The 16,021-nt window shown below is 31.9% G+C and overlaps 1 protein-coding gene across 1 annotated transcript in view; it reads left to right on the top strand.

The window, feature by feature from the left end:
- The window catches only part of LOC132701388 (protein draper-like), a 35,414-nt gene that overhangs the window by 13,475 nt on the left and 5,918 nt on the right, over nucleotides 1–16,021 (top strand). The window contains 7 exon segments of the mRNA XM_060669254.1: nucleotides 2,019–2,199; nucleotides 7,577–7,872; nucleotides 7,931–8,174; nucleotides 8,232–8,490; nucleotides 14,045–14,256; nucleotides 14,308–14,711; nucleotides 14,850–15,014. Of these exon segments, the coding sequence (XP_060525237.1) occupies nucleotides 2,108–2,199; nucleotides 7,577–7,872; nucleotides 7,931–8,174; nucleotides 8,232–8,490; nucleotides 14,045–14,256; nucleotides 14,308–14,711; nucleotides 14,850–15,014 (1,672 nt within the window). The 5' untranslated portion in view covers nucleotides 2,019–2,107.

Raw genomic sequence — 16,021 nt, 5'->3', positions numbered from 1 at the left:
GGTCCGAGCAGAAAATGTTTAAGTCCCATTGTTATAAACTTGATAAAAAATGTAATTAATAACATACCAATTGACAGCTGGAAAAATTCAGTTCAGCACATTATAAAGATTGAGGAATTGAGGAAACAGAATTAGATTTAGACATTTAGAATAATAATATAATTATGTATAGGTATTCCCAGCTATGAATTTATTGTAGATATTTATTGTTATTGTTTTTTCTTACTGTAATTTAATAAGATTATACCCAGCTAAATAAACACAAAAAAATGATATTATTACCAAAACCTTTGAGAGCCCGCCCCTAATGTTCTGTCCTTTAATACCTACCGGACGCGAGTTCTATTGCCGTCATCAGGTAACTGCCATAATTGAGGGCAAAAGCCAGCACGATGAAGATTGAGACAGACTATACTTATGATGATTGTCAAGGGTTCCGAGAGTGGCAGGTAGTTGCCCTATCTGAACCTTATTGTTAGAGCTATTGTTTCTTTCCAGCAGTTGTTGGCACAGTTCGTTCTTGAAAATGACAGATTTTTTCGTGGGAAACGGATTCGACATTTTCAGTTCGAAAAATAGTTTAAATGTCTCAGGAATATGACTCGACAGCCAACAACATACCGACTTGTGCACGAGTATACGCAGCTGAACAAACCAAAGGGAAAATGCAGGAAGAAAAGAAATTGCAATAAATGAGAAAGACTGCCATCAGAAGAATAATACATTCATATTACTTAAAAAAGAAATATCGAACAAAATAATCTCTGAAATGAACAAGGATCATTTCATTCCAGTTGATTTGTCGGTGGTGGCCTACTAGAATTTCAATGAAAACGGAGTGGAAACTATCAAGCAGATATCAATGCCATTAATGCCGCTTCAAAATGAAATATGAGGGTACTTCGCCGACAAATCACTGGTTTCATATCAAGTAAAAGGGTTTGTAATAAGGCACTTCTAAAATGAGGGAATAAAGGGAATGAATTGTGACAAATTAAGTGCATCGAACGCATGAAAATAGGAGAAATAATGCAGCAACACTTCGGAGCCTCTTATTATTTCTCTGGACTCTACGACTACAGTTCAATTTTCAAATGTACAAATAAAATTGTAGTTGTTAAAGCTAATAATGTTTATTAACATTTATTTATTTATATATTATTCGTACTTTTATTTATTTATTTGATCTTATATCTGCCGATATGTATAAATGTAATCATTATTATTATATTTATTATTTTAATAAATTACCTGTAGTACCGCCACTGTCTCCTTACTTTCATTCACCAAACTCGTCTTTCTATTACATGCAAATTAGTGTGTCTCTAATTTAGGAACGGTTTATCTAAACTTCCGCATATTCCGCATACTAGCAATCGCCATTTCCATTTCTGTCAATTCTTGTCAATATTTGTACGCGTAATTTAATAAGAATGTTACATTGATAGTTTAAGTTAGTTTAATCTTGCACTAAATTCATCTTTGTCGACAAACGGTGTATGGAGGCACTCAGAACTTTTTATTAAGAATAACATTGTTTCATACAACTAAGAATAAACAATTTGATGCCGACACAATTTTTTTGGGATCTGTGAAATTGAAAGGTCATTTAGTCGATCGAATGATTCAGTCTCCAGGAAACGGATATATTGTACGAGCTGTAATACGCGACACTAAAGGAGCATTCAACAATATTCTATCAAAATTGTTTTAGACCAAAACCATCGCGACTTTTATAACAGAGGGCGTCAGATTGAAAGTTATTAGGGGCTGTCCTCAGTATTGTAGACGGTTAGTCGTTATGGCCATATGCCCCCATAAACGATAGTACTACCACCTATGCGATTTTTTTTTTGACTTTTTAGACAAATAAATTTTCCGAAATTTTCTTTAAGTTACAGGTATAACTATTTACTTTAGTGTAGTATGATTTTTAAAATATTGTCCTGTCCTGTATGCTATTTGATTTGTAACCAACTGTTGCCCATAAATTAAAATTATTTTGTTTTTTTTTGCAGATAGTCAACAGTTTAGCGGACAACAATGTAGATTGATTTTCGTGTCGTTTATTTTCTAATGCATTTACCTGTGAATTTAAAACCTCCAAATGTTCCTTCCCAACCTCTTTATATTATCCTGTTTGTTTCTGGCGAGCCTGGCGGCCCTGGAGGGACCTAACGTATGCATCAGGCAAGAAACGTAAGTACCTTTAAAAAAGTTTCATTTCCACACCACTTAGAAACCCCCGATATCCAAGTAAAAATTGGCATTTTAATAAGACAAAAAAATATTGTACCAAATAATAATAATTTTCGAATTAAACCTGAATTTTGCTCTTTCAGAAGTTAAGTTGCTCTAATTTTAGAGTTCTGGTTGTCATCAATAAATTATAACCCATGGTATTATAATTATTGTGGAGCTTATAAAAATTGTTATTAACAATAAAATAATATAACAATCATAACAATAATAAAATATACATAAAATTCGGAAACCTTCTACAGAGGCAAAACCGATCAAATTGAGCAAATAAAAAATAAAACTAAACAAAAAAGAATGAAAAATTAGATATTTAAATAAGGGTAATTTAGTTAGAATAAGTGGATCATTGTTGCAATGACTTGATTTGAAGAAACATGTATTTGCCTTTAATTATTGAAGGCACTACCCAGAAGATAAAACCATACCAAAACATACATCTCCATTTACTTTATTAAGGTAGAGTTGCGTGTATCCGTATATTGTTGAATAGAGAGGTAGTTAATTATTCTGCTGAAGTTTAAAGACTAAGACAAAGACCCAAAGAAGTGTATTATTGCTATAGGCTACGAGAACTAAATAACACGTATTCATTAATATTTAGGAGGCAGTATTGTTACTATGCTACTTAGAATAGAATACTGTTCCTGTTAACAAAATATGAATTACTTATGGACCATGATTAATAGAAATAGGTTGTAGCGTTTCTTCCAGAACTGACAATGATTTATAAAATGTCTAAAACATTTTACATCATTCACCCTGTATTGATTCATACAGGAATTTGTACTGCATTACTTGTTTAACGATATCTATGTAGACTTGAATCTCTGATACACATTTACACACATTTCTGTTGTTTCAGCGATCTGATTAAATTACTAAATCAACAACTTTTTTTTTAACCAAAGACAAATATTAACATCAATATTGATTATAACAGGAACCATGAAGAAGGAAAATATAACAAACAATTAGATAGCATATTATCAAATAAATTTGTTTTTTCTACCAACAATACATACAATTTTGGCGGTTGTCCTTAGTTATAAGGGCTTTTAAGTACTTAGGCTTACTTTGTGGTGTAGCTCTGGTTCGTGGCTAGTCAATCGGCCGCGATTCCAAGACAGCCCGATGTGTCACAATACCAAACTATTAAAGGCATAGGTGGTCTTTTAGATTTGTAGTGATTGAATGGGGGATGCAAAGTTTTTTTTTCTAATGCTATGCATTTTTATGATGTTTTTTTTTATTTTCCTTTGAAAGTTTTTAGTATATTTAGTACATTGAAACTTTGTTTTTTTTTTATTTACTCTTTTTTAGAGTCAGTAAAAATGCAAGGAAGATCTTGAATGTCAATATAGTGTGTTGAAACAACATACTTTTTTCTTCTTTTCTGATGAGTAAATTTCAATATACTAAATTTATGGCTGAAGCAATGTCAATATCTAGTTTATCATTATTCTTGTTTATTTTGTACAGATAGATATACTGAACTATAGATATACAAACCTTTAAAAAAAAACATCAACCAACCGACAAAAAGTTCGTTGCGTCAGCTATTTGATTATAATTAATAAATCCTGTAAATTTCAATAAAAATCGGCTGGAGCGTTTTTATATATCTTAATATTTTGCTGAGCTCAATTGCCCTTGTAACTTGTAACTTTTAAATAGAAAAACGAAATGATAATTTACTAATATTTCATATTACTTGATTTTTTACCCATTTTTCGTTTTTTTGTCATTCTAATAAGAATAATTCATTTTAAATTCATGTAGAGTTTCTACTAACGGACAAATAATCTCCCCCAATAATGTATAAATCAACTATAACGTTTATTTAAGGGTAACTTGTTTAAAGTCGCAAAATTGCTAAGTATCGTTGTGTTCCTTTTTTCGTTAATAGTGTTAAACTGAAAAATAAGCAGATCAAATCACGAACAACGCTAAGTACCAGAGCGTGTTAATAATAATTATTTTCAGTTCCCGTCCATGTAAATATTGCGTGACTCATTCTGAGAGCAGTATCTGAACTTCCGTTTATTTTCTAAGTAAGAAATTATTAATTTTTGTCCAGATTGTGGAGAGCCGCAATCATTACAGATGACACACAGGGTTGTTAATAGGGATAAACCAAATGGTTACAATAGAACTACGTTCCCTATTTAATATTTTTAATCAGATAATGATAATTGACCATAATCTATTATAACGATAATGGTTTTATTTTAATTTTTTTGGTTAGAAGGTTTAGGAAATACGTTTGTTGTTGAATATCACCATTATTCTTAAGTTATCCGTTAAGTTTGGCATTTTTTTTACAAACAAAATGAAATGTGATACTTAGATTGTATTAACAAAAACCCTCTCTCTTAAACGTATCTCCAATACTGTGAAATTCCATCATATAAAGTAGGTTTACCTATTTAGTTCGGTGACTTCAACTTTAACAGCACATATTCTGAAACTTTTGAAGAAAAGATTTGAAGAATATTTTGTTTTTATAAATCATCCAAAGGGTTTATCAAACGCGATGGTAAAATTAAACAACTTAACGGAACTGAAAATATTTCGTCCAAAATGGCAAAGTCACTTACTATTTACAGACTAATTGCTTGATTGTTAATCCAATAAAAGCTTTTTGTTTTTTTTTTCCAAAAAATTAGATTCACAATGCATATTCAACAAAAGATACTGTGCTTGTGGTGTGAGTTGTACTTGTTTTACCTAAATAATTTCAAAATATCAAAATAACTGCATTTATTTAATTTACTAGGCAAATCCTGCAATAATATTAATAATAACACTATAACAAATGCGTTTTTAGTAGATATTCTTACCGTGGACTTAATATACAGCAGATTTATGTTGAAACTTCTATAAATATTTCTTCCGTAGTGAATAATTAAAATGTAAATGTAACCCCTATGCAGATATTGATATGTCTAACTTGTAATAAATCCTGTAGATGGAATTTAAATTATAATGACACACCCTGTATATTTTCATGTTGAAGAAACCATCAACATTCGTAATTCTTTATTCCCCCCTTTAAATAATAAGTTGAAAATATTAATGAATTTTGGTTGTTATTCGGTTATGTTTACTGAAAGGCCGCTGCTCTAGTACCGTACAGGAAACAGGGTCTTCTCCAAACAGGTCTGGTAGCTTAGAAACGGCCTTAATAACGGCATTCAACGTAACGTGGGCGCTTAAGTAGCGTGTTGATACCGTGTTCACCAGCATGTGGTTTATATCAATATGTAATCTTTTTTTTTATTTAATTTGTGTCGCTACTTTTACTTTACCCATTTAGTGGTGCAATTTATGCAACCATTTTATATAAACGGCACGTTATGCTTGTGCGTTTTTGCTTTAATTGTAAGCAATAATTACCGCTTAGCGATATTTGTTATTAGAGGTTTAAATCGCGAGTGCAACCAACATATTTAGTGGCTTTTACTTTTAGCATACGATTGACAAATAACGGATTAATATATTTATTTAATTTTTCTGTTGCAAAAAAAGAACCGTAATTTTTAATTAAATATTGTTTAATGTTCTTTTAATTTGCAAATATTACGCCGTTTAACCTACGTGACGTTTCGAAACAAATTTAGTTTCCTCGAATTTTAAATATGACGGAAGTGTTAATTTTAATTTCTAAAAGAGTAAGAAATCAGAACGAAAACAATTTTTACGCAGAATCTAAAGCGAAATATTGCAGTGCTGTTGTTAAAACGATATGTATGCTCAAATTATGCCCACCTTTTAGAGGCTAGTAAGAAAAAAATAGCTGATGAAAAATCTTACTAACTTATTAGGATACTACCAATTTTTTCCGACTTCTCCAATAGGATCCAAATTTTACATCTCGCAAAATAGGGAAAGACCAGAGCAGAAAATCATCGAAATTTTCCATGACAATGTCGAAAATGTTATGTAAATTACAACGAATAATGTAGCTCTAATAAGTAGTGTGTGATCAAATATACACACATATACATATTAATAAAATTATCAAATAAATACAAAAGTTGTAAAATAAAGAAATGTCAATTTTTAGTTTTTTTCCCTAAAACTTGAGAAAAAGTTTTTCTTTCAAATACTTAGGCATTTTCTTTAATGATTGCGTTACTGTATAAAAAATTTGGTAGGTATATTGTACTGTGATATTTTACAGAGGTATTGGTTAACGAAATGCTATGGATAATGTTATTTAGAGTTATTAATTAATCACGAGTAATTGTTGTTACTGTGAGTGGGTAATTGATTTTTTAAAATAATGGAATCGACTTTGTTGTAAACTCCAAGGCCGGATTATTCAAAGCCGTGCTTGCCTGACACGAGGATTTAATAAAAGCAATTTTTAATCAGGTGTTGTTTCATGAATGGAAATGTGACTTGGAATTTAATGACTGTTTTCTACATTGTTTTTACATTAGTTTTTTACATTCATGCCAATATTTACGAAATATTGAAATTTTGACAAGTCTAGGAAAAATAGATAACTTTTGTGTTAAACCATGATGGTTTGCTTGCTACATTTAGTCTCATTTCGATAGTATTGACCAATAATTAAAATCATATATTCTATTCCTGACATACAGGGTGTTTCAAGAAATATAGGCCAATGCTCGGCTGCAGATCCAGAAAAGGAAACGAAATAACCCTAGGTGCGAAAATACTTACTTCCGAAGATGAAGAATGTCAACTAATTTTTGATAATGTTTGTTTATTCCTTAAAAGTTGGCGAACTAACTAATTGTTACCCGATTTTGTTGAAATTTGCCAACATCCTTTATAATGATAAAGGGCTAATTTTGTTTCAACTTGATTAAAATTCTGAAACCCGTTGCAAGAGGTATCCTATTTACTTTTTTGACTGTCAAGCCAAAAAAAAAAAGTCAAGGATTTTTTTTTATGAAAATATAAAAAAATAATACTAAAGAATTTGATGAATATGACCATCAGCTTTATTGCAGACATGTAGCAGATTATGACGTAAGGGTTATCGCACAAGCCTTTTTTTGAAATTTTGAATACTTTGTACTTTGGAAACTAAACATTTCAGGACCTACGGTTGATGCATGTTTTTGTCAAAATAACCAATATTTTATCACCAGTGATTATTTTTTCTGATTTTAAGAATACCCTCACACATATACTGAATACAATAAAGTGCAAAAAAAACAGGAAGATGTAGTTCATAAATTGTTAAATTCGTGCCCATTAAATTTGTTGATGGTCCCAGTTCTTTCTTTTTTTTTGCAAGAATGTTTAATTTGGTACCAGCAAAACGTTTTTTCGACAGATTTACAGTAACTGTAAGAGTATCCGAGGAGCAGCCATATCAGGTCAGAGAGTTCGTATGGTGTTTGAATTTCCCTCCCAGATGTTCAAAGTACAAAATAAAATTCAGGACCGTCTACAAGACTCAGAACTTGGTCAAAACGCGACCGGTAGAAGACTGCTGCAAAGGTTATACGAAAAACGTAGCTGAAAATAAGTGCATTCCTGTTTGTTCCGAAGACTGTTTGCACGGTATTTGCGTAGCACCTGAGACATGTAAATGTGAAACCGGATATGGTGGACCAAACTGTGATATATGTAGGTCACCCGATGGACCCTTGTGCAAAGGTGCTATAAATTATTGTGTTGTTTTTAGCTTGCCCTCAGAGTTTGTGGGGACGCGAATGCCAAAACCAATGCAAATGCGAAAATAACTCGACATGCGATCCGTTTAACGGCGGTTGCGATTGTTCGAGAGGATGGGAGGGCGTTTATTGCCAAAACAAATGCCATGAGGGCACCTACGGCCAGGATTGCTTCGAAAAGTGCAGATGCGAAAATGGAGACTGCGATCATGTATCCGGAGAGTGTAGATGTCACTCGGGCTATATGGGACCATTGTAAGAATAAATGGGTACCCTTCGTTGGAACATCCTTTCAAGGTAATTTCTTTGTAGATGCGACGAGCAATGTCCCATTGGCACGCATGGTGATAACTGCAAATCTGAATGTCGCTGCCAGAACGGCGGCACATGCGACCCTGAGACCGGAGAATGCTTCTGCAAGGACGGCTGGACCGGGCTTGTTTGCGCCAATAGGTGCCCGTTTGGTTTTTGGGGTTCTAATTGCTCAAAGCCCTGCGATTGCTATAACGGTGCTTCTTGCAATCATATACATGGAACCTGCGAGTGTCAACCGGGATTCACCGGGGACAGGGTATTTATTTATTTATTTATTATATATTTAGGAGTTAACAAAATAAAGCATTTAAAAATGATAAATCAGACAAGTAGACGTAACAAACAGAAGTGCACAACTAAAGACAAAGGTTAGTAACAGAAAAAAATGTGAAAAACACATAGAACTGATTGTTTAACATTAAACTGAGGACTATTGTGAATTTACGAACACACGGATGTATTATACTAAAATAACTTTATTAATAATGAATACACTGATTTTAAATTAACACTCTCTCTCATATTAGGTTAGGTTCTGGTCAACAACGTTTCCTCTTCTCCTTTTACAGTGGATAAATGACAAGTAATCACAACACTCCTCCTCGATTTGAAGTTTTGAATGAATGAAAATTGTGATTACAAGAATAAACATTTGCAGTGTTATACAATATTACACTTATCTCTAAGTTTTACAAATAAATCCTTGCTTAAAGGTTTTGTTAACATGTCTGCTTAATTTTCCTCAGTTGGTACATATTCAACAGATATTTCCTTGTGTAATACTAAATCTTTTAAATAATGATTCTTTATATCTATGTGTTTAGCCCTTTTTGAATTCTCATCACTTTTTGACATTAATATTGAACTTCTGTTATCACAAAAAAGCAGTGTGGGAATATTAAGCTTAAAATCATTTAACACATCCCTGTTTCTTTGAAAACCAGCATACAGGGTTGTTACCAAGTAAAATTAAGCAACCACTTACACTCTTCCGATCATGTTTATCTGTAGCCCAATCTGAATCTGAAAAAGCTTTTAATTTTACTTTGTCATTACTTGATTCATTTTTCACAAAAGTTAATCCTTTAAATTTGGTAGTATTTAAATAACAATATTCTTTTTCCTGCATTCCAAGTATCATTTGTTGGCTTGTCCAGAAATCTACTTACATATGAAACAGAAAAGTACATCAGTCCTCTGATCAATTGCCTGTAAGGAATAAATTTTGTTTGCTTTATTTCTAGTTTACCTTGATCTTCCTTTCTATTTATTGTCATCCCTAAGAAATTCTTGACTTCTCCCATATCTTTTGCTTGAAAATGTTTCTTTAGTAAAAATACTGTTTCTTCATTGTTTTCATTCTTTCGCACTACTAACATGTCGTCTACATATAATAATATCCAGTTATTTTTACCACAGTACAAGCAGCAATCATGTCTTGATCTCTGAAAATTGTTTTCAACAGCAAAATTATTAAAAGTTTCATTCCAAACTTTTGGAGACTCTTTGAGACCATATAGAGCTCGATTTAATCTTAAAACTGTTGATTTTGCCTTTGCATCCCTTATTTTAAAATCTGTCTTCTCTTTTTCTGCACCAAAATTTGATACTTCTTTCTCCAACGTATCTTCAATCTGTTTCTCCTCTAGAAATGCTTTAACTCTTAACCTCCAGTTATTATAATTCTGTGCATTTAATTGTGGAAATACCACCGACGACGTATTCATTTTGCCGTTACAAGTTTAATACACGTGTTCAAAAAAAATTTTTTTCAAATTTTCTCTATCTACCATCCGCCAGCCAACGTCTTGCGTGGTTCTGGGCCCATAACCTAATGTGAATTTACGAACACACGGATGTATTAAACTAGAATAACTTTATTAATAATGAATACACTGATTTTAAATTAACACTCTCTCATGTTAGGTTAGGTTCTGTTCAACATTTCCTCTTCTCCTTTTACAGTGGATAAATGACAAGTAATCACAACAAAGACTGATAGTGTCAACCATATAGCTACTAGACATATAGAGGCCCTGCTAATAGTAAACGAACTCGCGAAGCAACTATGTAACAAAATTTTGAGGTCTGTTCAATATGCGCATGCGAGAGATTTGAAATTTCGTTTTAACCACTGACAGCTCTAATTGTGGGATTTTCTGAGTACTCATATAGACAGAATGCTCATTCTTTCTTCGCAAGTCTAGTAATTGCAGAAAGTGCCGCCTCCCAAACATATAATTATTAAAACTACCAAAAGTAGTATAAAACAAGTCAATAAACAATTAGCCTTAAATGTAACAGAATTAACATTACCAAACCCTAAAAAGTGTAGTTTATTGTCTCAAAATTTAAAAAACATTTTGCTAGCAAAAATTGCATGGCGACTACCGCAAAAAATTCCACGTTACAAATATTTAACAGCAATTGTTAAATGCTGAAAATACATGTAGAAATTGCATTGTGTCTATCGGGCTTTAGATACTAGTATTAATTCATATCAATGTAAATGACCAAAACTTACTTAAACAAGATTTATGCTTATGCCACAACTACAACCTACCTTTAATTATAATAGCATTTTATATAGTGTTTTATTAACTCGTTTTGGTTAGTACAAATAAATAAATGAATTATTTGATAAGGCCTTTATTGAAGAGAATAAAATATATTGTTGCTTATAAGAACAATAAGAAATTACATAAAGATATATGCTGCATTTTTTAATAGCATAATAATATTTATTTTTTATTTTTCAAGGAACTTTTATATTACTTGATTTGAGAGGATCGCAACCTTTAAGAATTGCAAACAAGAAGATGAAACCAATAAAAAAAAATGTTCATTTATAATACAATAAAATATTGTTAATTATTAATAGAATAACTACAACAAAAATTTCATTAACTGTAAATTCGAAAGAAAAGTTAAATTGGAAGCACTTGATGACAATATGTTACTGTGCCTTAAGTTATTTTTAAAAACTGATGACTGCTGGTTATTCTGTGCCAGGTTTCTCTATGACTTGTTATGTTGTTTTGACTGCCACTGAAGATTAAAGATCTGCTGGTGTCTGCTCTAGTTCTACCTAGGAAAAAAATTATTATTTTGACTTGTTGGAAATAAAGCTTAAAAACGCACGTCTATTAACAAATATTTCTCTTATGTTCAAAAAATAACAATATTTTAGACTGAAAAAAAGTTGGTAACGTTATCAACAAAATATTTTTGAGGAATGTGAAATTATTTGATAAATTTTATCAGTCTGGTTAGAAAAAAAAAGGTACTATTTGACACTTTAAATATGGGCTCTTAAGTACCATCGGCAAATAGAATGACCAGAAAACAAGTAACTCGATTTACAACTGATCACAATATCTACCTAAAAGACACTGCACTGCCTACTTTATCAAGACTTTACTACCTCTTTTATAGCTTAATGTGACCCCCAGATATGGATAATCTTCTAAAGCTATCAGCATCCCTGGCAGCTCCATTTTTGACAAGCAATGTTATCCATTATTTAATTACAATTTCATCTTTTGGTAAACTAAAAAGTAAAATGTAAATTGAATGACACTACCTGGATAAGTGATTATTATATTAGCACATTCTTTTCCTTACAGTTTTGACCACAAACAACAAGTTTTTCACAAAAACACGAAATAAGAACCGAGAGAATCATAATCACCAAAAATGTAAACAATATCACAGACTGTTAGTATTCTCTGGCAATAGCAATTCCTAGCTCGGCGTTGCCAATTAAATTCGAATTTCAGAGACTGATTTTGCTTTCTTATGCAAATTAGTCAATTTTTTCAGAAAAATTACTTTTTACCGTGGTAGAGCCACTATATTATCTCATAGCTATATGGTGTCAACAAATGGATCGATATCACGTGCGTTAAATAATCTGATCATTCTGACGCAAGGACTTGTTATGGAAAACAAAGAAAAATACCGGGTTGTTCTAACCGTATTAAAATCAACATTTTGTAATATTGCGGAACATTAAAGAAACTACGTTTCTTCGGTGAGACCTCCTTCAGTATATCAATTTTATATTATATTATATATTCGTTGCCAGAGTACATAAGGGAATGTTATAGAGTTACAAAACCAGTGGGAGATAGATCATTAGTATTTCTAATAACAAATCCCTTTGTTACAAAATTAGTAATATGATTCCTAAATGTCATTCGTGCATCAAATAAAACACTCAAGCCCTTGACTACAGAGGCCGGACTCCAGTGGACCACACTATTGAAACACTTTTTAATTATAGAGTTGCAATCCATTTGTTTGCAAATACAGATTTATATTGTAAAGTCCAGTCAGAGCAATTATGCATGACATCTTTAACTAGTTGCATTACTGGATGTCATAAATTGACAGGAATTTATTAGTTTTGAAATCCGCGTCAAAAGTCGCGGCGCGGTCAAAATTTTAAAATTTAACTGCTAATTAAATCGTTTCAAAATGCTCCAACAATTTGGTGAAAAAGACCAAGACCTTATTTAAACTTGTGGATTATTTTATTCAAGAAAAAAATGCGGGGAAACCGCTTTTAGCCTTAAACGCTGTACATAATGTAAGTATTTCCTGTCTCCCTACTTGAAAGCATCTCATTTTTATGAACGAGTAATTTAAGTTTCTGAAAATTATTAATTAGGTGGGTGCTTGTTATGTCTTACTGTATCGTGTTGCGGTTGACCAATGAATAAGCTTGTTTCTGGAGACATCAAAACCAATCATGAACATGAAGTTAACCCATCTAACCTATCAAATTGATATTTGTTTTCTCGCATATATTTGATGCGTTTTATTTTGTCGGTTCGTATAAATACGCCGCTGAACCAATTTGTCATAATCTTATTATAACAAAGTAATATGTACCTAAGCACATGGCCTTTTTTGCGAATGACCGTTTTATGACCGTATTCCTAGTAGGTTCTACCATTTATAACACGTTCACTAACGCCCACGTTGCAAAAACCCTTACAAAAGAGAATTTTAATTTACTTTTTTGAATTTCGTATCCGAAGGTACCTACTTTAGATCAATGAATTTTTTCCATTACCCACCGATCTAGAGTGCGGGAAGTGTCACTTTACCACGTCAGTTTCGTTTCCCATGAATGCGAGCAACTTCGAACGATTCCGCAATTTTACCGCACGGATTTGGGAGCAATCGGATGTTTTCGGAGACATTTCCCACGCTTTGAATTTTGACATTTGTCAATTCTGACAGTCATGTCAGTGAATGTATTCATGTTGTTTTGCGAAAATATAACCAAAAACTAACGGTCATAGAAAAAGTATAGTATGTAACACGTTCGTTAAATTTATAACTCACTCGTTTATTAAACACTCGCTCCCCTCGTGTCAAATAAACTCGTGAGTCAAATGCCGTTTACCGCACTTGTTGCATACTATACTATAATAGACCATAAGAATAATTACATTTTAATTTACTAATCCTTTCCAACTTATATGGATGTTGTGTCAGTTTTTGTCAATTTTTATCAACATGAAACTGAGGTATAGTTTGCATATCATGCCTAGATAGGTCGAAAAAAACTTGTTGCCAATTAAGTTAACAATGTCACATCCACTGTCACAAAATCAATCTGCAAAAATGTTGTATTGTTGTTGTATTGTATTATGTCAACATGCCTCCAAAAATCTTTAAAACTTTCTTCTAACTGGCTACTAGCCTTCTTTAAATCATTATTATAACATTCAGTCTGAATTGTAGAATAAGACTAACTGGTGTACTGTTTCCGGAGTTTTTATATCATTTTATTTTAGTGTTTGGACGTTTGTCCTGATGGCAAATATGGCCTAAATTGCACAAAAAATTGCAATTGTTATAATGGCGCGAAATGTTCCAATAAAGACGGGGCGTGTATCTGTGCGAAAGGATGGACCGGGCAATTGTGTAACAAGAGAGCATGTCCTGAGGGTCTGTGGGGACTGAAATGTCAAAAATCGTGTCAGTGCAATCCGTCGAACACAGAAATGTAAGTTTCGTGAATTTGATATTAACTCGGCTCATTCGAACTTTACCGTAGGTGTCATCCTTGGACGGGCGAGTGTGATTGTAAGCCGGGCTGGAACAGCAAAGACTGCTCGAGACCTTGTCCAATATTAACATACGGAAAAGGGTGTCACGGTTTGTGCAAGTGTAAAAATAATGCCCAATGCTCTCCTTTAAATGGCAGCTGCATCTGTGCTCCCGGATTCACGGGAAATGATTGCGGTCAGACATGTCCGGAAGGAAGCTTTGGTGAAGATTGTGCTCAAAATTGTCATTGCAAAAATGGAGCTGCATGCTCGTCTGAAACAGGGCAGTGTCAATGTCCTCCCGGTTGGGAAGGTCAGCTTTGCGATAGACCCTGCAGCAACAACTCTTATGGCACGCTATGCAATCAGAAATGCGTCTGTAAGAATGGTGCTTCTTGCAACCCTGTTAACGGTAAGCTTGGACGATTTCGTTTATTAGTAAAATTACTAAAAGATAACATATTTTGCATTTTTCATTTTAAGTGTTGTTGGTATTATCCATTAATTGCATGGATGTTATGATTTTTTTCTGCATGTTTGTGCTCTGTAGGAACTTGTACATGTGGAGCGGGCTTTACTGGCGAATTTTGCGAAAATAAATGCCCGCCAGGGTACTTTGGTGTTAATTGCGAACAAGTTTGTCAATGTCAAGACAGTAACAACGTTGGATGTGATGCAGTAACCGGAAAATGTATTTGTAAGCCCGAATGGAAAGGTAGGTAATATCATGTGAGAACTAATACACAAACAGCACATATCTCTTGTGGGACGAGTATTTGCAGTTAAATTGAGAAAGTTGTTAATTATTTTTGGTTGATGTACAGAAACCCAAATCATTAATTATTTATGTATAAGTGCAAAGTTATTAATTTCTAAGTGAAATTGGTTATATTTAATTCATTAGAAACTGATTTGGTTGTATATGTGGAACCAATAACTAATGTAACAGAACAGTTAAAATGAATCACAAAACTTACATTGATACGTTTATAAAGGTGTTATATGGCAAACGTTTAAACGCAATCAAGAGTTAAAAAAAAATCCATCCATCCGCTAAAATAAGTGTTATTAATTCACTGCATCCTGCAAATAGGTGATTTTTTTTGCAAAAGTAGTTTTATTATAGGTATTAGATCTAATGTTTTAGATTAAACAAAAACTTCTCGACCAGTGTTTGTTTCAATTATTTTAATAGAATTAATTTTATCAGCTAATCATTCGGATCATAATGATAATATTTGAATATTTAAAAATTTTGGCCTATAATGGATAATTGATGCTTCCAAATTAATGCTAATTTGTGTATGATGGGAGAACTCAATTATCTGACAAAATTAGATATTTAGATACCTCAATACCGTTTGGTAATGTAATGCTTCTCAATTAGAAACTAATTTAGAACTGAAAAACAATTGAAGTTATATATATATATATATATATATATATATATATATATATATATATATATATATATATATATATATATATATATGTATATATATGTGTATATATATATATATATATATATATATATATATATATATATATATATATATATATATATATATATATATATATATATATATATATATATATATATATATATATATATATATATATATATATATATATATATATATATATATATATATATATATATATATATATATATATATATATATATATATTATATATATATATATATATATATATTATATATAT

Source organism: Cylas formicarius, unplaced genomic scaffold (assembly GCF_029955315.1).
Source record: "Cylas formicarius isolate icCylForm1 unplaced genomic scaffold, icCylForm1.1 PGA_scaffold_4__25_contigs__length_36172078, whole genome shotgun sequence".
Taxonomy (NCBI): domain Eukaryota; kingdom Metazoa; phylum Arthropoda; class Insecta; order Coleoptera; family Brentidae; genus Cylas; species Cylas formicarius.
The sequence above is the reverse complement of the archived record's forward strand: the minus strand, read 5'-3'. Positions and strand labels throughout refer to the sequence as shown.